General features: G+C 42.1%; 1 protein-coding gene and 2 pseudogenes across 3 annotated transcripts; 1 reads left to right on the top strand and 2 right to left on the bottom strand.

Annotated features, from left to right (window-relative positions):
- Window positions 1–1,405: 1,405 nt before the first annotated feature.
- LOC308164364 (SANT and BTB domain regulator of class switch recombination-like) lies at window positions 1,406–9,681 on the bottom strand (annotated as a pseudogene). The gene is made up of 16 exons: window positions 9,601–9,681; window positions 8,701–8,865; window positions 8,315–8,403; window positions 8,110–8,223; window positions 7,539–7,662; window positions 5,878–6,030; window positions 4,907–5,055; window positions 4,683–4,767; window positions 4,399–4,431; window positions 4,011–4,107; window positions 3,475–3,563; window positions 3,350–3,378; window positions 2,957–3,030; window positions 2,697–2,785; window positions 2,219–2,310; window positions 1,406–1,439 (listed from the first exon to the last, which is right to left on the bottom strand). The product of its transcript is annotated as an SANT and BTB domain regulator of class switch recombination-like (transcript).
- A 3,177-nt stretch (window positions 9,682–12,858) lies between these two features.
- LOC308164365 (tubulin alpha chain-like) lies at window positions 12,859–14,637 on the bottom strand (annotated as a pseudogene). The gene is made up of 4 exons: window positions 14,599–14,637; window positions 14,289–14,514; window positions 13,963–14,111; window positions 12,859–13,836 (listed from the first exon to the last, which is right to left on the bottom strand). The product of its transcript is annotated as a tubulin alpha chain-like (transcript).
- Window positions 14,638–17,547: 2,910 nt separating this feature from the next.
- LOC308164366 (C-C chemokine receptor type 2-like) lies at window positions 17,548–19,834 on the top strand (the record flags this gene model as incomplete). Its single annotated transcript, XM_080538470.1, has 2 exons — window positions 17,548–17,560; window positions 18,807–19,834. The coding sequence occupies 2 exons, from the start codon at window positions 17,548–17,550 to the stop codon at window positions 19,832–19,834; spliced, it is 1,041 nt and encodes a 346-aa protein (XP_080394596.1).
- Window positions 19,835–24,902: the final 5,068 nt, after the last annotated feature.

Genomic DNA, 24,902 nt, shown 5'->3' on the forward strand with positions numbered 1-24,902 from the left:
TACATTGAGACTGATCTTGGATGATATACCTTGTCTATTGTGGTTGGATGAATACATTGCTTTATCCGTGTACAAGGCCTCAAGCCAAAGAGACAGATATGAATATCATAACAAATGTGTTTAGCAAAGTTATCATGAGTCCAACTTAGGTTAGTGTCTTTGGTGTGGGGGTTAGTGAGGCAAAGATGATCTAATGGGCCTACTGAACACCTCGCACTGTACCTTCTCAGAAGCTATCCTGCCATCTACTGGAAAGTAGTATAATTGAATAAAGCTGGTCTTCAACAAATGAACTGACAGTGAACACAGTCACAAGAGAAAGATGCAATTCCATACATAATTTTGTTTCATTTGTCACTTTATTTTCGACTGCACAGTTCATCCTAGCCTACTGTCTGATGGTCATAGTATAAACATACATAAAACGCCGTCTATAAGGTCCCTCGATGAGCTTCGGACGAAAGGTGCGCTTTAGCTGAAGGGGGGATAGAGGGGGGGGTGAAGGGGGACAAAAGGACATTTTGGAACGTAGTTTACATTTGAAGTCTTTCTGCGTCTGAATTTTTGTGAAATTGAAGACTTGTATGCTTTCATAATCACAGCTATATGTGCATTTCCTCCATAGCTCATTGAGAGGCTTTATAGACAGTGCTTGAAGTATACTGTGACCACCAGTTAGAGAGAGACTAATCCATGTTATCTTGGTCCCAGTGGTTCATGGTGCTAACAGACATAGCATCAGACATTTTATTGCTCCTAATTTCTCATCCTAGGAGGAGTTTCTATGGTATACAGGTTGATCTAGCTATTCCAGTGGTCTCCAATCCTGGTCCTGGACAACCTATAGGGTTGGAAGGTTTTAACTCTAGTCCAGCACTAAAACACATTACTCAACTCTAAGACCTTGATTGACTTAATGAGATCTAATGCTGGGATACAGCAGACCAAGACAAGGGCTAGTGGCCACCAATCTATTGCCATGACGATATAGTAAAGCGAAAGCGAATGGGATAGAAGGTGATCAATACAAATACACCAGGGTCAGGTTGAACTGGGCTGAGCAGGGCTTGACTGGACTCAGTGGGCCACAAAGCCCCATCAAGAAAACAGGCCTCCTGGGCTTAAGTTGACCAAACTAGGACCTTAGTAGTTGCAGGGGCGATAGCTTAGAACAAGCAAGGAGACAGCGAAGGGCAGTAGCTGTTGCAAAGTTCCCCATTTGGGGTTAATCGTTCTCAAAGAGTTGATGATGCATGAGGATCTGTCCCGATTGATCCTCATCTTCTTTTTCCTCCTCTTTCTATCGCTCCACAATCATCTTCCATATTTCTCTCACACGTTTCCTCTTTCTATCGCTCCACAATCATCTTCCATATTTCTCTCACACGTTTCCTCTTTCTGTCATCTATGTGGGCCGAGGTTGACTGCGTGTCTTTGCACTAAGAGAAGACAGGAAATAGGAACAGAAAATATCAGATTAAATGAAGGTGAGAGACTGAGGAAAAAGACAGACAGATTCACAGTAAAAGAGTGGGGAAATATGAAAGAAAAGAAACATACTGTAATGTTTTGAGTGTTACTTAAGACTGAATGTATACATGTATGTAACATGCATGTATATGGAGCAGATACAGCCTTGACAGTATTCACACCACTTGCACAATTTTCACATTGTGTTGGCTATAGGCCTGGAATTCAAATAAAAAGTGTTCTACCCACTGATATACCCAGTGTACTGGACACATTTTTACCCCTTGGTTGTGGAAGTCCTACAATTAGCCTAGCTCAAATGCAAGTCTATCTCTCCATGAACGAATAATAGTTAACAACATTTTGCAAACGAATACCTTTGTGTCATAGGGGTGCGACAGCAAATAAGGTTAATACTTATGCTATAAGTTGACTTTCTTTTTCTTATCTTAAATGAATTTGGCACCATATGAAAATGGGACAGGGGGTGAATACTTTTGCAAGGTAGTATTTGGTTCAATAATATTCTTAACCAATATTGGCCCTCTACAGGCATATGTATCGGTACATTTTCAAACCTAAAACTAAACAAATAGCATCGGAGTGGAATGGGAACAAGAGACAGTTCAAAAATGCGCTTCAATAAAAGACCCTGTTTAAATGTTAAAGCAGCATTTACAGCATTTATAATTCATAGTGGCATCAGACTCAAAAACCCAATATTGGTTGGGCTCCAACAAAGTCGTACCTGAGGGTCTTCTCAGAGCTTCCCTGTCGGCCACTGGCCTGGGACGGGCTTTTGAACTGAGCCTCCAGTCTGGAGTAGATTCCCCCCGCATGCTGTAACAACCACAACCACACATGATATGACCCTAACCACAAACATGACCACAGTTCATACAAGCACAGCTCACAAAGCCACAAATTATACATCACTAACACAGATTACACTAACACAAGTGTCTCAAACCAAACCAACGTCAGTCTTACCAACCTCATGGGGGGAAATTTCCTAAGTATTGACATTTCTGCATGGAGCAATTTAGACTATTAAAAAATAGACAGTCTACAGAAAACAGTTCATTCCTTTGCCATGTAGATTACAGTTCCGCTTTTGACAGCAAAGGTAAAACAAAATCCACATAGACATCTAGTATAGAGACATAGACATCTAGTATAGAGAGGGTGCGATGATGTCATCAAGAGTGGACACTCACGCCACACACCTCTTTTATGTCCTTGGACTTGCTTTGCTCCTGATCCCCAAATCTCATTTTAGTGAGATGACCAATAATATCCACCATACGTCGCTGGTCTGGGACAGAGAGGGGGAGAGAAGAGAAGAGAACATGGGAGGTGAAAGAGAGAGAAGAAGAAATAGGGAGAAGAAAATAGTTAAATCAATAAAAACGAAATAGTGAACATAAAGTAAAGTTAAGAACAACTGCAGTATCGCACACAAGCACACACGCCACACCGACATTACCTTCTTCTCTTTGGGCATCTTGGTTGTAGCGCATAGAGCGAGAGCTGTCCCATTTGCTCTTCTGGGCACTCACTCTGGAAATGCACAGTTCCAATTACCTCAGTAATTCAAATATGACACATTCTAACACATTTTTTAAAAAATGCACACAAAGTGAATTGAACTGAAAACGAACTGAAATGAATCCTCATGCATAATGACAGCAACTTTCTATTCATGAATAACATTTCAAAATGTATTGAGTAAATTGTAATGTTGACCAACCAATGTATAAAGGCAGCTGCATCATAACCAAGATGGACAGACACCAAATAAGATTGGTGTTATGAGAGATGCAGACTCAAGATCTTTGTGCACACTATACAATAGAGTATACAGTATAGCTGAACTCACGTGAATGGTGTGTTGTCTCGTGAAGGTGTCTGTAAGAATGAAATAGGCATTTAAAAAACCCCAGCAGTTATTATATCCAAGGGAAGCACAATCATCTCATAAGTACACTACAGAATGATGCTCACTTTCTCTGCTGCCTTCTCTTTGCGCTGAACATTGGGAGAGGACACCTGCTTCTTCAGAGGTTTGCTCCACTTCTTTGCCTTCTTAGCAGCTGGAATAAGGCAAACATAAGAAAAGTCTGAACAATTTGATTGGTTGCCAATCAAAAGACTAGAACGTGTCACATATCTCCCCTAACCCTGCCACCTCCATCCCCCCCATGACATTGCTGTGTTAATTGTTCCCTGTTCGTTAATTCTGTGTTCTATGTGCTCATGTTATCTGTTGCTTGTTGTTTCTGTGTTTTCCCATATTGTCAGTGTCTTTGAGCCCCGGAAAAGCGCTATATAAACACAATGAATTATTATTATTATTATTATTATTATTATTATTACATATGTGGATAGGTAAAAGCAACATGGTGTTGGCTCCACCTAGCCTTCAAGTTGGGATAAAGTGCACTGACACCATTTTGTTTTCTTGACACCATTCCTTCAGATCTGCACACTGAAGGGGTACATTAATTGCTAGAAGCTACTGGTCTGGATGAGTCCATAACCTTGCTTCTTGGAAACTTCCTCCTCATCCCCGACCTCATCCTCTGTGACCTCTGACCCCGTGGTGTACTCCTCCTCAGACAGAAGGGACTGCTGCCTCTGCCAAGGGCAAAGTGTAAGTTAGGGGTTCTGATGGTTGGTTAGGGGATAGGGGGGTTAGGGTCATTTACATATTTTTATTCAATTATGTTTTATCAAAGTTACACCAACACTGCATACATTATTCTAAAAACCATTTGCAGTGTGCTTGAACACTTCATTTGAAGTGAACAGTCATAATGCACAGAATTGTATTGTATTGTATTTATTCTTCCTGTAAAGCATCTGTATGAAATGTGCTATATAAATAATGTTTGATTTGAAAAAAATAAAATAAAACTTTGACCCTACCAGTTGTAGGCTCCAGTTCTTCAACAGGGAAAACTGCAAATAAGAGACAAAGTGAGAGAGCCCCTTTCTGTCATTGTCTTTTTTAAACTATGTTTGCTTATATAGTGTTGTTTATTACATTGTTGTTGTTTTTTATTATTATTATTATATATTATATTGTTGTCTGTGTCTTTAAGTCAATTTCCTATATAGTGCGAATATAGTTATAAAAAGAATTCTGATTCTGAGAGAGAGTGAGTGAGTGAGTGAGTGAGTGAGTGAGTGAGTGAGAGAGGGATACTCACAGTGCTGCCCTCTCCCAGTAGCCCAGGCTCCAGGTGGATGTCACAGTCCAGCACCCGCTCCCCACTGAGAGGAGACTCGACAGGCCTTTCATCATTCATACACACACACACACACACACACACACACACACACACACACACACACACACACACACATCAGCACACACTATACTCCACATATACACGAGACAACTCTTACAACATACACAAACACACATACTCACCCCTCTGATGGTGGCGTATTGGAAACACAAACTGCGTCTCTGTGCAGTAGGAGGTCGTTGAGCAGTCTGGTCTGGGCCGAGTTCACCTGGTGGTCCCCGCAGTCTCCATTGTCTGACGTACTCACTATGTGGTCCCTCATCTTACAGCCCTACAGACACACACACACACACACACACACACACACACACACACACACACACACACACCCACACACACACACACACACACACACACACACACACACATACACACAATCTTTTAAAATATGTAATGGCTAAGGTATGCAGTGTGTAACAAATGCATTGTGTGGAATGTGTGTGCTATCTATTCACAACAACTGTGTGTGTGTGTGTGTGTGTGTGCGTGTGTGTGTGTGTGTGTGTGTGTGTCTGTAGGGCTGTAAGATGAGCGACCACATAGTGAGTACTAGAGTATTAGAGGTAGCATGCACCTTTGATATAAGCCTAGAGGAAGCCTTCATGACTAAGGTCATGAAATACCAGCAGCTTGTAGACACCATCTCAGAGCTAGGCTATAGGTGTACGCTATTAGTCTTTATATTTGGCAGTCTAGGACATGTGCACAGATTGGTTGTCAGAGGACTACGTCTACTGGGAATGTCCAAGGGAGAAGCAAAAAGGCTCAGCAAGTATTGCTCTGTCTCTGCGATTATTGGCAGCCGCCAAATATGGCGGAGACGGTGTTACTTGTACCCGTGAGTCTTGTCCTGTTGTATGTGAAAGACATTGTCCATGTCTGTTTGTGAATGCATCCCATCTGTGCCTTCAGTATTTGTGTCCCTGTATACTTGTTTCTATGTGGACAGAAATAAATGATTAAAATGTGTGCAAAATACTAATTTCCATTACCTCTGTGTAAATGGACAAATATAATTATCCTTCTTTCATCTTTCTTGTATGTGTGTGTGTGTGTGTGTGTGTGTGTGTGTGTGTGTAAAGAAAAATCCCACCTTGGGTATACCGGCTGGGTCGAAGCGGAGGACCCTCTGGTTACAGCAGGGGTAGACGCCCATCCCGTGCCAGCCCTGCTCTGCCCCCATCCCTGGGTACATCACACCCTCAGGGTGGTACCGACACTGGGACAGCTCTGCACAAACAAACACCTACCCAGACACACACACACACACAAATAGACGTTTTAAATACCTCTTAATGCATACAAATGCAAAAATATACAGTAGAACATACAAAAGTGGGGTGCAAAAATGTGGGCACCCCTGGTTTAAATGTCTGTTACGATTAATCTTGTGATTGAAAGCAAACCTGAACACTAAATGCTACAAAGTTAAACATTTCTGGCAAATTTTAAAGCAAGGTTTTTAAAATGATGATGTGCAAATGTTTGGGAACCCTTTTGGATTATTCTTTGTTACCTTTTGAGAAGATGATTACTAAGGCCCAGACCAAGGTGATTTACTCGTTAGAGCTTCTATGAGGTGAATATAATTCCAGGGTTGAACTATATATTCTGAAGTAACTCCATGCCTTCTAAAGTACCCGATTGCAGTGGTGCTAAAAACCATGGGTTCCTCTAAACAGTTGTCTAAGGATGATGCAAAAAAGAGTAGCAGACACCGGTCTAGTTGTTCACAGGACAACAATACAGCGTACCTTAAACAACAAAGACCTACATGGCAGAGTTGCCAGAAAGAAGCCTTTCCTACGACATCAACACAAAATTAAACGTCTGAAGTATGCAAAAGAAAACCTTGAGAAACCTGAAGCCTATTGGAACAATGTACTTTGGACTGACAAAACCAAAACCAAAATGAAGCATTTGTAGAGAAGAACACCTTGCCAACTGTTAAGCATGGAGGTGGATCCATTAAGCTTTGGGATTGTGTAGCAACTGGGGGGCACAGGCAATATTGTGCAGGTGGAAGGAAGAATGGATTCCACCAAATGTCAAGACATTCTAGAGGATAATATTCAAAGGTCAGTCCAGAAATTGAAGTTGAAGAGAGGTTGGGTATTCCAGCAAGACAATGACCCGATGCATACCTCAAAATCAACCATGAAGTACCTCCAGGAAAGACGGATGAAGGTTTTGGAAAGGCCATCACAGTCCCCAGACTTGAATATTATTGAAAATCTGTGGAGAGATCTCAAACATGCCGTGCATGCAAGAAGGCCGAAGAATATTTCTGAGCTAGAGGTGTTCTGCTAGGAAGAATGGGGAAAAATTCCCCAAAAAAGAATTGAAAGACTCTTAGCTGGCTACAGGAATCGTTTGCAAGCTGTTAGCTTTAGTTAGCAATAGTTGCCCGAGTAGGAGTTACAAAGTACTAGCTGATAGCGTTCCCAAACGTTTGCACAAGGCCTTTTTACTTGTTTTATTATTTTGAAACTGTAAAAAGTTAAAAATGTGATGAAATGTGTAATGTTTAACTTGTACCATTCAGAGGTTAGGTTTGCTTCTTTTCACTTAGATATTCATTGTAAAAGGCATTTTGAATAGGGGTGGCCACATTTTTGCACTCCACTGTATATTACATGATACACACATATTCATTGTGACCATGCACTGCTCCACACACACACACACACACACACACACACACACACACACACACACACACACACACACACACACACACACACACACAAACACCTGTTGGCAGTGGGAGCAGGTGAGGTGGTTGACGGTGCCCCAGATCCTCCAGTAGACCAACACCCAGGACTTGAGCTCTTCGTACAGCCCGGTCACATACTCATGTACCTCCCAGGTCTTCTGCCTTGGGAGCGATTGTGTTTTTGGTGTTGAGGATAAATAAAAAAACAACAACCTGTTAACACACATGGCTATGACAGGTGTAATAAAAATGCTGTACAATCCTCTCCCTGCAGCCACTGAAAGTAAATAAAGGCCTAGAATATAGAAGCGGGGCTTTAGCGATTCTGACTTTGGTGTAGTTGGATACTATACCATGGCATCCTTAGTTTGAGGGTACCACACGTTCAAAAAGACCAACATTCTGAAGCTTATGCTCCTGTGGAGGGATGTGCCTACCTCCAATGATCCTTCTTTTGGGGGACTTTTTCTTTTCTTTCTTTTTTCTCACTAGCACCATAGTTGTGGACATTATGGAAGACAGTACCTTTGAATATGGTCTTCTAAGCCTCTTGATTGATAAAGTCAAATGTATGTAGCATATACATGAACAATGTGGCTAGTCCAGTACCTAGTAGTATGTGTATATGTGATGTCTCCCTGAGGGTCGATGTTAATTTTCCCCGGAACGCAGGAGATCTTTCTCTCCACGTCTTTGGTCAACAGCTTTAGACACAGACCACACCTGTAACAGGGGAGATGCAGAGTGACAGTCATACAACGTTGACAAGAACAGTGCGGTGTCAATGAACGCACACCTCTGGCTCTGAACTCACCTGGTCAGAGTCGATGCGTTACCCTGGGAATCGCGGTTATCGTATAGTTAGGATCAAAAAGACGCTGGATCTTATTTTGAAACAGTTTACTAAGGAGGTGGGGAAAAGACATGAGCATTGTAAACAAGTCATGTCGGGGATTGCTTTTGTCTTGTTTTAAACGACACATCGGTACCCGATCTGTTTCTCCAACTTCTTTGACGATACAACAAGTCTGGCTTAGATATGACACCCTCTCAAATGACACCCTACTCTCCCTTAAAATGCATAACGAGAGTCTCGCGAGACTTTTCAAAATAAGCCTGGATTTTCCTTTAGTGACGTTGATGGACTACCCCCCGGGGCCTCTTGTTACGTAGCCTTCTATCTGTCTCTTTCTTGGCTACCTTTTGAATTGGTCTTTTTTGTCCTTGACGTCGTCGGCTTCATTGTGGTTGAAGAGGTCTGCGATGCGAGCAGCCAGGCTACTGTTGATGCAGTTCATGTTGCAGCCAGGGGGTGGCCACAATAGCGGTCATGTGCTTGTGGCAGTATTGGATGCACTCTTCTACCTGAGAATGGTGGAAACAAACAGGGGTCAATTGATCAAAAACCCTTACTGCACTAAGAACTTTGTAGTCAGTTTAAAAGCCTGAGTAATAGGAGGGTTTAGCTATTTATTATGGTGCCTCCCATATGATCATAGGATGTGATGAGCATTTCACAGCACATCTTCTAATATAATGAAACATTTTAAGAAATGAACCTTCAAATGTGCATTTAAGACTAAATAACAGCCCTAGTCTACAGACCCCTTCTTTTCCCTCTTTATTTTTTAGGACAAGGCCACTTTTCATTAAATGACTGATTAATGTGAGTTTCTTTGAGCACATCAGCACCCAACATAAAGTAGATTAATAATAATAATAATAATAATAATAATAGTTTTATTGCCATGCAATCAACTTGTCAGTCAATTGTTTGAATGTGGTATGTTATGCTCTAGTCGGCCAAAGACAGCGACCCTGGAGCAATTAGGGGGTTCCGTGCCTTGCTCAAGGACACCTCGACATGTAACCAGCCGTGGTTCAAACCGGCGGACTGCAGACCTTGCGATCATTAGACGCCGGCTCTACCGCCTGAGCCACTGCCGCCCCCTTTATTAACAAAGCTTTATTGACATTCTTCTAACTGACAATATGTTTTAAATCAGTTTAGCTTGGCCTGCTCTCCTGCTTACAAAAGAAAACTTGGGGGCTTAAAAACACTTTATAACAAGGCAACTGAGCTCACGTCACAACACTTACTAACGTGTCCATCTTCAAGAATTCAGAGGAGATCAGGATTGAGATCACATTGCTGGGTTCTGTAACCGACAAACACCACATAACCAACCACAAAACAAACTGCCAGAGACCAACAACACACCACCATTCAAGTCCAAATAAAAAGTTAAGAGGGCAACTGCTGGCCAATAGTTAACCTTTCAACGCTAGAATGCTAGAACTCCCAAAACACTAGCATGAAAAAAGAACAGGGTAGATATTATTATTTATTATTTTTGTATTCTTCTTCTCTCTGTAGGTCTGTGATACCATACTTGGACACGCCAAGGAGCGCTTCTCCTTCACAAACCACCTGGTCAGTGCCACCTTGCTGCAGGGGGACAGGTTTGAAGAGTACAAGGGGGCCTTTCCGGAGGATGCACTGAACAGCACCTTGAAGGCCTACCCAATGCTCAGTGGAAGCCAGCTGAAGACCGAGCTCAATCTCCTCTACAGCAAGGAGGAGTTCAGAGCCTGTCGTGGTGCTGTGGACCTCTTCCAGCTTTTTATGGAGAACAATCTTGAAGTGTTTGCAGAGACTGTCGCTCTCCTAAAGATCCTCATAACCACACCCATGACAGAGAGGTGCTTCTCGACCTTGAAAAGGATCAAAACCTTTCTCCGGAACACCATGACAGAGGACAGGCTGAATGCATTGGCCATGATGTCAATGGAGAAGACACTGGTGATTGAAATGACAGACTTTAACCAGAAAGTCATTGAGAGATGTGCAGGCCTGAAGGAACGAAGGGCAAAATTCATGTTCAAGTAGTGTAACTGGGGAGGGACACAGGGTTTGAAAGTAACAAAGAACACATTTATTATCACAATTGCATTGTGTTCCATGTCTTTCTCCATTGAATAAATAATGCCTAGTTGAATGGCTAAACAAGACAACTGTCTGGACAGTACAATCCATTTGAGCTGCTAGAATTATTCACCTTACCGCTGCACAGATAGACAAAGGGTTTAAGTCCATTCTGTTAACATTAGGTCTACTCTGCTAACAAAGACTATTCCAGTTGATTTGTCAGTTGTTGTACATTATATTTTTGTTGTGTTTGCAGTTTGCCCTTTAATACAAGTTATATACTGTATATATTCTCATGCTAGCAGTTGATATTCTTCCCCGTGGAGCATGCCCCCATAACCTGTGCCCCACCAGCCGCCACTGCAGTTTACCATACACATGTTGTGGCCATCATTCCTAGCAGCTTTATTTAGTTTTATTTTATTTATTTATTTATTTTTCACAATAGTGCTTCGTGATGCCCTGTGAAACAGTCCTATTATCCAGTGGTAAGTCCAGAGACTGTAGACACACGAACAAACAAGCATGATAATATATACATACAGTATGAGTTGTTGGAATGATCTCAGTCAAATTCAAGCACTGCTATGCATTCCAGCATTCAAGTCATCAGCCATACTACTGTAATCACTCAAAAGTCAAGTTACTTAAAGTAGTAAGTTATAGGACTAATCTCTTACCACAAGAGGTCACTCTGTTACTATCCATCACATACCACACACACTTCACAGTATGGAGTAAAACCACTGCCAATTAGTGCGTTATATCTGAAGAAGAAGATAATACTTGTATTCATCCCCAAGGGGAAATTATCTGTTTTGCACACCCACATGCACAAACAAGTCAATGAGTCCACTTGTCTATACAGTCAGTAATGTTCTGTACTGGGTCTATACAGTCAGTAATGTTCTGTACTGGGTCTATACAGTCAGTAATGTTCTGTACTGGGTCTATACAGTCAGTAATGTTCTGTACTGGGTCTATACAGTCAGTAATGTTCTGGACTGGGTCATGTGTGTTGTGGACCCCAGGCATCGTCGATGCTTCATTCAACTTAAACAGGGAACAAATTAATGAATACAATATTGCTACATGTGCAAACTCTATTGATGCTGTCTGAGAGATTATTTTCCTATGACCATTTCAGGATATATACAGTAGTGGAGGGAAACACGTGAGACTAGAGAAAATGTGTATGACATGTGACTTTTATGATCATTTCACAGTACCTCCTACTGTGAGTACAGGAAGTTGCAGCAACAGTATAGTAATACTCAGAAGGTAGTTCATTCGTAACAACAACAACAACAACAACAACAACAATAATAATAATAATAATAATAATAAATATAACCGCAAGCGGCAATGGGGCGTGTTCCTACAGATATGTCCCCATAACCATAAATGGAGTGAGATTGAAAGACACGGGGTAGATCTACAGACAGGATGTAGATTGACAGATAAGGGGTAGACCTACAGACAGACAATCCCTGTGCATGGCATGTCAAAGTCAGGGCAATTGACTCAATGCACAGTATACTGCATGTCATAGGGGAGGCGCCAAACCTTGCGGCGGCAATAGTGAGGGCAATATATAGTCAACATAATTTACGCATGTTTCTTCAATGTAAGTAAGCAGGCTATGCCACCATTACCAATATAACTGCATTGATCTGCGTTTGTCAAACTTTGTGACAAACTGTTCTGTTTAAGCCCCCCAATACAGAGAACCCATCTATTCCCAACTGCGGAACTATGGTAAATATAGTGAACAAAACAGATCAATCTTTGTTTAAACATATGGTAGTGGCCTAGTACCGCAGTCTACAGTGCACATATGCCATGGGTTCGAACGCCCATGCCCTGCTGACATGCCCTCTCCTTACTTTCCTGTGTCACTATATCTGTCCAATAAAATGAAAAACATGAGTGGGACTGTCCCACTCAGAATTATTTTTATAAATAATGTATGGTGCATTTCTAGCACATCTGATGTTCTGCTATTGAAGGATAGAAAACCCGTTTTCTTTAGTGTCACTCATGCAAGATAAGTTGTTCAAAATGTGTCTCCACCCCTTAGTAGCTGCTTTCTGCGAAGGACTTGGCCAGACTTTCCAAACAAAGAAAGCCGTGTCTCAACAAGGTTAGATTACTTGCAGTCATGCTAGTCATGTCAATACCTACACCCGTCTTGTGCTACAGTACATGTCAATCCACAAAACCTAGTAGCTACACAATCTTAAGTAAGCCCTGCTGCATAGCTTAGTTGTTGTTATTTTTATAGGAAACTTGGACAGATGCAACCAAACATTTGTATGCTTTGAATGGATGAACAAACCAATGAAGTGCAAATTCTTCTGGATTTATTAATAAACGTTTAGACAAGGGATTGCTGAGAACAAGTATAAACACTGAAGACTGGACAGGGTTTAATATTCTTCCTCATCATCTTCACAGCAGTCACCAGAGTCCAGCCCCACCTCCTCATAGTCCTTCTCCAGGGCAGCCATGTCTTCTCTGGCCTCAGAGAACTCCCCTTCCTCCATGCCCTCACCCACATACCAGTGTACGAAGGCCCTCTTGGCATACATCAGGTCAAACTTATGGTCCAGTCTTGCCCAAGCCTCCGCTATGGCAGTGGTGTTGCTCAGCATGCACACAGCCCTCTGCACCTTGGCCAGGTCTCCCCCTGGCACCACTGTGGGCGGCTGGTAGTTGATGCCCACCTTGAACCCAGTGGGGCACCAGTCCACAAACTGGATAGAGCGGCGGTACTTGATGGCAGCAATGGAGGCATTGACATCCTTGGGCACAACGTCACCGCGGTACAGCAGGCATCATGCCATGTACTTGCCCCGCCTAGGGTCGCACTTCACCATCTGGTTGTCTGGCTCAAAGCAGGCATTGGTGATCTCAGGGACAGATAGCTGCTCATGGTAGGCCTTTTCTGACGAGATGATGGGAGCATAAGTTACCAAGGGGAAGTGGATACGGGGATAAGGCACCAGATTAGTCTGGAATTCGGTCAAGTCTACATTCAGCGCTCCGTCAAAACGTAGGGAGGCGGTGATTGAGGAGACAATCTGGGCGATGAGGCGGTTGAGGTTTCCATAAGAGGGCCGGTCCACTCCAAGGTTACGCTTGCAAATGTCAAAGATGGCCTCATTGTCCACCATGAAGGCACAGTCAGAGTGCTCCAGGGTGGTGTGGGTGGTCAGGATGGAGTTGTAGGGCTCCACCACTGCTGTGGACACCTGGGGAGCTGGATAGATTGAGAATTCCAGCTTGGACTTCTTCCCATAGTCCACAGACAGGCGCTCCATCAACAGAGAAGCGAATCCAGAACCCGTCCCACCGCCAAAGCTGCGGAAGATGAGGAACCCTTGGAGTCCGGTGCACTGGTCAGACTGAAAACAAGAGTCACACCCAATTCAACAGAGGCTTACTTCCTTGCAGAGACGCCAAAGAAATGGCTAAAGAAGATGGATTAGCAATAATGATACATGTACCACATTACTTTTGTAGAGCCATACCATTTTACGCATTCTGTCCAACACAGAGTCCACAATTTCCTTGCCGATGGTGTAATGGCCACGGGCGTAGTTGTTGGCAGCATCCTCCTTGCCATTGATGAGCTGTTCAGGGTGATATAGCTGACGGTAGGGTCCATTCCGGATCTCATCTAGAAAAGCAGTCACAATGAAATGTATGTAGAAAATAAATCAAGGCAACTAGTCATTGGAGTACCACACAAGAGAAGTTAGGCCTCACATGCTACAAACACAGACTACATGTAATGCAGTGTCATTTCAGTTCTATGAACCATCTACCAGTGTAGGGCAAGATTGCAAATCCTTACCAACAACTGTAGGCTCCAGATCAACAAAAACAGACCTGGGAACATATTTCCCACTCCCAGTCTCATTGAAGAAGGTTCCAAATGATGAGTCAGCCAATGAAACAGCACCAGAGCCTGCATGGACTGTCCCATCTGGCTGGATACCATGTTCCAGGCAATACAACTCCCAGCATGCATTGCCCATTTGGACACCTGCTTGGCCGATGTGTACAGAGATGCACTCCCTCTGTTAAGAAAAACACTTAATCTTAGACTAACAAGTCAAATCGTTGTCATTCTGTACCAGCTACCATTTATCTAAATTGTGTACCAACAGGATTACTGTGATAGGAATGGTGGGGCTCAACATGTCAAACTGAATTAATTGAGGATCCAAATACTGTGTTAGTTTGCAAGCAGAACTTCAGAAAGAAATGCACCTTACATTTCAAACAACTTAATCAGTTCAAGGAGGTATACTTACCATCGTTCAGCAGTTGGCAATGGACGTTCTTCTTTGAAATGAATGTTTGCTAAACAACACCCTGAAACAAATATGTCACACAAATCACATGAGGTCAACTATTTTTAAGAGTAATTCAGTTGTGTTAGTGACAGCAGCATGGCCTACTTGCTTTTATTACTCTACAGCACAACACAGACATTCTAGCTTACCGTACTCACCTTGAACACAATGCCTTCGGAGTAAATTATGCTGATTATATAGGGCAGTCACCTGCCCTTAATGCTGCAGTAGGCGTGGCATTCATAACCTCAACAATCCAGTGCAGTGGGTGTGGCGTTCAATTGAACTTCATTTAAAGGAATAGTGAGCCCAGATGAGTGCTAAGCAAATTGGACATCACTTTTTTTGTATATGGTTACAATTGATTCTCGCTGTGACTCTTTCAATTTATGAAATTGGTTATTCCAAATCCTTTTCTGTATCTCTAAGTAAATGACACTTCACATGCTAAACATATCTCATAGAATAAATCTCAAGTATTTCACCACAATAGAGCAAGCTTTCACATCACTACTGACAACTGTAGATTCCAGATTAATAGCTCTAAGCATATTCAGGGATGGAATTTATGGATTTGGGCCTCTGGCTAGCTGGGCTAATAGATAGGAATTGCTAGTAGCCTGGCTATGATGATACTAGCCCAGTTTATGTAGTTGTACAAGCGAGAGTATATACAGTTAGGTCCATATTTGGACACAGACAGAATTTGTGTTATTTTAACTGTTTACCAAAACATCTTCAAGCTAGTTAGATAATGAATATGGGCTTAAAGTGCAGACTCTCAGCTTTAGGGTAAGGGTATTCACATCCAAATTGAAGGAAGGGTTTAGGAATTACAGCTCTTTAATATGTAGCTTTAATACAGTACCCCAGGGTTCTGTCCTAGGGCCCCTACTTTTCTCCCTCTACACCAAGTCTCTTGGCTCGGTAATCTCTTCACATGGGCTCTCCTACCACAGCTACGCAGACGACACTCAACTCTTCCTGTCCTTCCCCCCGTCTGATGTACACGTGGCAACCCGTATCTCAGCATGTCTCGCTGACATTTCAACTTGGATGGCTGACCACCATCTCAAGCTCAATCTTAACAAGACCGAGCTCCTCTTCATCCCCGGGAAAGCCTGCCCTCTCCAAGACTTCTCCATCACAGTGGAGAACTCTACTGTAACGCCCTCCCTGACAGCCAAGAACCTTGGAGTGATCCTGGATAACCGACTATCCTGTGCGGAGAACATTGCAGCAACGGCTCGCTCCTGCAGATTCTTCCTCTACAACATCAGAAGGATACGACCATTCCTTACCAGAGAGGCAGCGCAACTCTTGACCCAGGCACTGGTCATCTCCCGCCTGGATTACTGCAATGTACTCCTGGCTGGGCTCCCCGCTTCAGCCATTAGACCTCTGCAGCTCATCCAGAATGCTGCTGCCCGGCTGGTATTCAACCTCCCCAAATACTCGCATGTCACCCCTCTCCTTCGCACCCTGCACTGGCTCCCGATAGCAGCTCGCATCAGATTCAAGACCCTGGTGCTTGCATACCAGGCAGCTAAAGGGACAGCCCCTGCCTACCTGAAGGAAATGGTAACCCCCCAAACCCCTGCCCGCTCACTCCGCTCCTCCACCTCGGCTGGCCGACTGGCCCCACCTCCTCTACACAGCAGTCGGGCTGCCCGATCACGTCTCTTCACAACACTGGCTCCCCGCTAGTGGAATGAGCTCCCCACGGCCGTCAGAACGGCTGAGTCACTACCCATCTTCCGTCGTAGACTGAAGACCCATCTCTTCAGGTTACATCTTAACTGCTCCTCCTGAGACATCTTCTGACCCTCACCACTACGTCTCCTAAAGACACCCGCTTTCCCCTCTACTGTGTCCCTAAGAACTTCTATTGCCCCCCTTGTACTGTTTCTCAGTTTCTCCAGATTATATATTTTTTTTTTAGTAGAAGACGATAGGGAGAAGGTGTTTTCTTCTATCAGTGGCCCCGGGCCCGAGCTAGATTACTCTTCCTGCAACGAATGGTGGATTGCTGATTCACATGCTTAGTATTCAAATGTATTGATTGTAAATCGCTTTGGAATAAGGCGTCTGCTAAATGCCAAAAATGTAAATGTAAATGTAAAGTAATGTTCTGGACTGGGTCATGTGTGTTGTGGACCCCAGGCATAGCTGCTGCTTCATTAAACTTAAACAGGGAACACATGAATGAATACAATATTGCTACATGTGCAAACTCTATTGATGCTGTCTGAGAGATTAATATCTATGACCATTTCAGGATATATACAGTAGTGGAGGGAAACACGTGAGTCTAGAGAAAATGTGTATGAAATGTGACTTTTATGATCATTTCACAGTACCTCCTACTGTGAGTACAGGAAGTTGCAGCGACAGTATAGTAATACTCAGAAGGTAGTTCATTCGTAACAACAACAACAACAACAACAACAATAATAATAATAATAATAACAATAATAATAATAATAATAATAATGATAATAAATGCCATCTAACTGACGCTTTTATCCAACGCGACTTACATTGCAGTCAGTGCATATGTTTCAGTACGGTCTCAGCGGGATATTTCCTAAAAGAAAAAAGAAATCCCCAAACAGGAAATGTTTGAGGTTTTTCGGTTTGTTGCAGACAAAGACATAAAACTTTTTCCACCCCTAAGCCAATCAAAATCCAACAACCGGGTTGACGATTCTTACATTAAGAAAGACAACACCAAAGAGCCACTGATTACTGATCATGTCTATGTCAGGTGAGTACATATTCTGATACAAAACAGGAGAAGAGGAAACCTACACTAAATTCTAAAATATATCCTTATTAGGCTATAATTTAATCTTTTACTATTCTTCTTCTCTTAAGAGAAACACATATTGATTTATGAATAGATTTAACAAGTCATGTCCAAATGATATGATACTGTAGAAAGATGAACAACAATGCATTATTGTATGTATGGAGTAGTATAAGTATAGCCTTTTAATTTCAATTCTGATTTTAATACTTAACTTGTGAGGACTTGTTTTCATGTCTGAAGGCAGAAATATTGCATACACCTGTAGGTGTCAGAGCAGCCCAGTAATCTTTATGACTTATTTATTGTGCTGACTTGCTAGTAAAATACATCTAGTATTGATCCAGGGACACAAAGATGACTTAATACAGGTGCATCTCAAACCAATTGAATATCATGGAAAAGTTCATTAGTTTCTGTAATTTAACAAAAAAAGTGAAACTTTAATATATTCTAGATTCATTACACATGAAATGAAATATTTCAAGCCTTTTTTGTTTTAATGTTGATGATTACGGCTTACAGCTCATGAAAGTCAAAAATCCAGTATCTCAAAATATTAGAATAATATTATTACATAAAACCAATCAAAAAAAGATTTATAGATTTATAATACAGAAATGTTGACCTTCTGAAAAGTATCTTTAATGTATGCACTCAATACTTGGTCTGGGCTCCTTTTGCACAAATTACTGCATCTATGCGGCGTGGCATGGAGGCAATCAGCCTGTGGCACTGCTGATGTGTAAGGGAAGCCACAGGCTGATTGCCTCCATGCCACGCCGCATTGATGCAGTATTTTGTGCAAAAGATGCCCAGACCAAGTATAGAGTGCATAAATTAACATACTTTTCAGGTCAGGATTTATATTTTATAAATCCTTTTTTTGTCTTATGTAATATTCGAATATTTTGAGATATTGGATTTTCATGAGCTGTTAGCCATAATCGTCAACGTTAAAACAAAAAAGTAAATATTTCACTTCATGTGTAATGAATCTAGATTCTAGATTCTAGAATATATAAAAGTTTCAATTTTTGAATTAAATTACGGAAAATAATGAACTTTTCCACAATATTCCCATTTTTTGAGATGCACCTGTAAGGCTAAACAAAAATAATACAACTATTTTTACTTTCTGAAGAGAGTACAACATATAATTATGAGGACTACTATAATGAAGATACGCTTGATGGCCAAGCAGGCCAACTATGCAACAATGGTAACGTGAAGAAGTTTGGACGGGTGTTCCTCCCCACTCTTTACAGCTTGGTCTTCATCATCGGGTTCATCGGTAATGGCCTGGTGGTGTGTGTCCTGGTGAAGTACCGCCACAAGAGCAACATGACAGACATATGCCTCTTCAACCTGTCCATGTCAGACCTTCTGTTTGTCATCTCTCTGCCTTTCTTGTCTCACTATGCCGCCACAGCAGAATGGGTCTTTGGGGACTTCATGTGCCGGCTGGTGACAGGATTGTATGTCCTGGGTTTCTATGGCAGCATCTTCTTCATGGTGATCATGACTTTGGACCGCTATGTGGTCATAATTCATACTCATACCATGGCCAGGCACAGGTCAGTCCGATGTGGGATAGCTCTGTCTATGATTGTGTGGGCCCTCAGCATGGGTGCCGCTCTTCCCACAATCGTCTTCACACTGACCGATGAAGGGGAAAATGGATCTGGGTTTACATGTAAACAAGAGTATCCTGTTGATACCTTGTGGAGAGAGTTTGTGTATTTGGAAATGAATGTCTTGGGCCTCCTATTCCCGCTTTGCGTCATGGTGATTTGCTATTCCAGGATCATTTCGACTTTAGTGAATATCAAAAGCACAAAGAAGCATAGGGTCATCAAACTGATATTGGTTATAGTAGCTGTCTTTTTCTGCTTCTGGGCCCAATACAATGTTGTCATTTTTCTACGTTATCTGCAATATCAGTTGTATTTCACTGACTGTATGGTATTACAAAAGATAGATCTGGCTATGCAGTGGACAGAAGTGATAGCATTTACACACTGCTGCTTGAATCCAATTATCTATGCCTTTGCTGGACAGAAATTCATGACATATTACTACTCCCTCTGCGATGACGCAGACTTATTAACAAAAGAAACACCCATGACAATAGCAGTTGTTGTCATAGTAATTTCAGGGCAGAAATGTCCCGAACTGGTGCTTTGGAGCGTTCCATTGCCAGAAGGCACTAAAGTGAACAATATAGGCTAGCATGATAAAGGCTAGGAGAGGCTAGAAGTGTGGATTTACCAAGGAAATGATACCTACAGTAAATGGTAGCGTTGGGCTCCTGTTGGACAGGCAGATAGCAGAGAGAATGTTCAGCAACTGCTGTCTTTAAATAACCCTGATTCATCATGTGCTTTCTGCATGTCATAGGGTGTGATTAAAAGCCTTCAGGGAGGAGATGCATGGCCTTGGTGTAAAATACAAAGGATTTTGTTCATTGTAATAACGGCACATGGACTTCCAAACCAATTCCACATGTTCAACAATGGCACCAGGAAGAGAGAATAATACCACTATGTCACGTTGGGGAGACGTTTTCACGTTTTGATTTCTGTAGATCATAATATTACCAGAGGACAATGTGGAAGAAAGATACATTGATAGCCTCCAATTCACATCAACAAGACACATTGTAATGCAAACTATCATGACTGTCAATAGTTTGAAAGTGCTGAAACACTGTACAGTACAACAACAGTGTATCTCACTACCACTAAGTTGTACAGCTGACATTTCCAGTTGCCAGAGACAGTAAACTGGAAGGAGCAGCAGCATATTGAGTCCACAATTGAGGTGACAAAAGAACTACAGAGACAGTAGAAATTCAGCTACTGGCCCTGCACAAAAGCTACTTTTGTGGAGTGGCCCACCGTTGTTTCCCCATCGGGGGTCATGCAAGTCTTTTCCATAGAATTCAACTCCACTGGAATTCTCTCCCTGTCAATACAGTAGGCTACAGTAGGCTCCAGCTTTTGAAGTGACAGCTCCATAAAAAAGTGAGAATGCAAGGCTACTTTCAATAGACGCACACAATTCATGACACATTTTACATTGTCATTTGACAGGTGACAATAAGGCATTTTCCATGTCTCTTTATCTTTATATAAACATAGAGGTAATGTTTACATAATCTGCGTTCATTCATCATGATTATTATCGAATCATATTCGCGGATCAAATAAAACATGATCATTACTGAATTGTTTGAGTAGTTATTACTCGTGAACAACATTGCATTCAGGGAGATTTCTCGTACTTACCCTATTGGAGGCTTTGTCGCGGCGTTAACTTCTCCGAAGTCCATCATACTCTGAATGCGGCTCTGTCCTTGTATTTAAATGTTATCCTCGATATTTCCCTTTCGTCCTGTCAACAAGGACTCCACTGACATCTAACCCCATTGATATCCAAATCAAGTAGGAGCAGGTCAAAATGTGTATTTCGGTGCTTACAATAATTCCCTATATTATGAAACTAATTATAATTGATTTATTATTTAGGAAAACAATAAATGTCTTATTTGTATTTCACATAGATATAACAGGTCCATACGAAAATGGCACTGCTCAAATTGACACTGTCATTTGCATGTCCTAACAACTGTTGTGTACTTCACAACAAAAAAGCGCAGGGAAATTAATAATAATAATAATCCTTTATTTAACCAGGGTATATTGAGACAGTAGCCTCTTTTTCAAATGAGCCCTGGCCAAGAAAAGCAATATATAAATATACAACAGAAAATAACAACAGAAACAGTGAGCAGATACAGCCTATAAAAGATAACCTAAGTACATTTGCATGTATGATTCAAAGTCTCTGTAACACACAGTTTAAAGTCAGAGAGTGGGATGAACATGTTAAGTTTCAACTTTTTCTGATGTACATTCCACATTGATGGAGCATTGTAACAGAATGCAGTTTTACCAAATTCAGATCTGACATTCCAAGTTATCTACATGAGGACTAAAATAAATATTTTAAAACCCCAAAATATTTATACACGCTACTCTCTCTATCTCTTGTCTTTGTAAGGTAATAATTGGAGACTCAGGTTGTACATTTTTTAGAAAGAGTGAACAGCATATATTAGGGTTTTTTGGAATTCAACACACATTTTTACTTCTTATTATGCATTATTTATTGTATATTTATTTATATTCTATACAAATAAAAGTTATTATTATATTATTATATTATTATTTCTGCCATCTGCTAATCAAGTGCAGTAACAATAAGAGTTATGATCAGATACAGTGCTGTTTGAGAAAATCATGTTTTTGTGTCGAGGTGCATCTAATCTACGTCAGATGAGATTACTTCATATCCTCCTCCGGTCTCTGCTTCTCTCCTATGAGGACACACACACACACAGACACATACACGGTCAATACTGAGTTCAGTGATGTAAGTAAGTAAGGTTTTTGTTTTTATTTTTACATTTTAACCATTTAGCAGACGCTTTTATCCAAACAACAGACAATTAGAGATTAACATGGTTCCAGTCTCCCTGGAGTAACTGAGGGCTAAGTGCCTTACTCAAGGGCACACTAGTGGTGGTGTTCCCAGGTCTAACTCAAGGACACACTAGTGGTGGTGTTCCCAGGTATTACTCAAGGACACACTAGTGGTGGTGTTCCCAGGTCTTACTCAAGGACACAGTAGTGGTGGTGTTCCCAGGTCTTACTCAAGGGCACACTAGTGGTGGTGTTCCCAGGTGGGATTTAAACTCATGACCTTCTGATCACCAGTCCAACTCACCATCCCCTAGACCTACGTGTTCCTCTGGAGGTCAAAGAGGCCAGACTTGAGAGACCCACCTACTCTAGGGTTAGGGTCTCAACTGCCTAACATGTCGGCCCTAAATCAGGTCTCGCGTCAAGTTTCAAGTTCATTTGTTACTTCACATTACACACATGTAACAGAGTAAAATTCTTAGCCTCCGGTTCTGACATTGCATTGCAGCACAAGACATAGGTATAATAAATCAAGCATAATTCAAGATAAAGTGTCAGTAGTCAACAGAGGACTAGTGTCATATGCATGGATGAAGTCTGTTTCCACAACTAGAATCTCACCTGTTTCATCAGTGCAGAGAAACCTCATCTTTGGGTGCAGAGTTGTTGGAACTATCGTCAGAAGCTACGAGGAAACAAGACAAGGCCAGTTCAACTAACCAGGAATACAGAACTACATTCTGACATGGAAACAGTCCCATGTTATACGTCAACAACATTTACATGTATTCATTCATGCTTTGTTTATCCAGGTCCCTTTTCAGACATGAATCTCTTTTTCAAGGGAGCCCTGGCCAAGACGCACCATAGCAGATTAACATTCACACAGTATAAAACACAACAACAACAACCAAATATAGACAAATTAGATATTACAGTTTACATGGTGAACAGCCACACATGATTGTCATTCAGTTCAGTGTACATTTGTAAATGCAACATGAAGGTGTAGAATACTTACTGCTAGCTTGGGAGAAGCCTGAAACAGAATTGTACATGAAGATATTACTGACTCTTATAGTTTGGTTTAGTAGAATATTACAACTAACCAACATGTATGACACTTTACTAACTAACCAACATGTATGACACTTTACTAACTAACCAACATGTATGACACTTTACTAACTAACCAACATGTATGAGACGTTACTAACTACATACAGTATGTTACATCCTGTATTTCTAGTGTATTTGGTATTCCTGACAGGATCGAAGCTGATAACATGCCTGTGTTCTCTTTAGATTCCTTAGAGGCGCTACTTCTACAGCCCTGACTTCACATCACAACACTATTCCTGGTGAAACATCTACATCTACCAACTCCACTAGAACACATCAATACAGACGACTTCATCACTGCTAACAAACTGACAACAACACCTCCATTGATGATATGATGAAGAGGAGGTGTTTCTCACCTTTCTTGCTCTTCCTCTTCATGATGAACACAGTGATGATGATGATGATGATGAGGAGGAGGAGTCCGACCACAGCTCCAATGATGAGGGGGGCGGGGGGGGACAGTGGTACCTGTAACCAACACAGAGCAGTCAGACTGGAACTTATGGTCACAGTTTGGTTTCCTCTCAACCAAGCCACTTTCTCTGTCACTCAGTAAGAGTTCCTGAAGGGACTTTGTGAACTTTGAGTCACTGAGAATGATCACGTTGTATCTTCTTACCTCTGTTGGTCTTTATCACGGAGCGCTCCAGTTTGATGACGATGTCGTCCTCCATCCCAGAGAGCTGAACCACACAGTCATACTGGTTCTTCTCCCAAACCTCAGGCTTCACAAGGAGTCGAGTCCTCATCTGGAAGGTTCCGTCGAGGTTGGGGAGAACCTCTCCGTACTCCACATCCTCATACACCTCCTGTCCATCTCTCCTCCAGAACATCACAACTTCTCTGGGGTAGAAACCTGTAGCGTGGCAGGAGACTGGAGAGGAGGGGGTCTTCTGGAGCAGAGACACTGAGGGAGGGACTGGGGGGGGGGGGGGGGGGAGAGGGAGGGGGAGAGAGAGGGAGGGGGGGAGATAGAGGGAGAGGGGAGAGAGAGGGAGAGGGAAGAGAGAAGGAGGGGGAGAGAGAGGGGGAAAAAGCCGAAGTTTGGGGGAGAGGGATGGGGAGAGAGAAGGAGAGAGAGAGGGAGGGAAAGAGAGGACGGGAGAGAGAGGGGGGGGGGGAATAGTAGCAGTAAAAAATAAAAGAGCAGGAAATAGAAGGAATGTAATTGTTCCACTTCAAAGTAGTTGAATATGAACATGTTGTGTCAGGTGATGTGTCAGTGTGTGTGTACCTGTCCTCTTCCCATACTGCACGAGCCTCTTCAGCCATTCAACGCACGCCTCGTGATGGTGTGTTTCCTGTACTCATTACCAGCTAGCTCTCTGTCCCTCCTGTGTTTGTAGATGACGGCCTGTGACACTGGAGCGATCCATGTAGATGTCTGCAGGTCAAAGGACAGGAAGTCCTCTCCATCATAACCATACTGACTAAACCCCTCTGTGACTCCAGTCTCCTCATCCCAACTACAACCAGACATACTCTGGTAAATATGTATATCTGAGAGAGAGAGAGAGAGAGAGAGAGAGAGAGAGAGAGAGAGAGAGAGAGAGAGATAGAGACAGAGACAGAGACAGAGAGAGAGAGGGGAGAGAGTGAGATTTTAGTTGAAAAAAAAAAAAGATTCGTGATTACTTTATTTCCTTGTCATGTGTGGTCTGTTACTCTGAACTATTATGCATCCTGCT

Source organism: Nansenia antarctica (genome assembly GCF_963989245.1).
Source record: "Nansenia antarctica genome assembly, chromosome: 8".
Classification (NCBI taxonomy): domain Eukaryota; kingdom Metazoa; phylum Chordata; class Actinopteri; order Argentiniformes; family Microstomatidae; genus Nansenia; species Nansenia antarctica.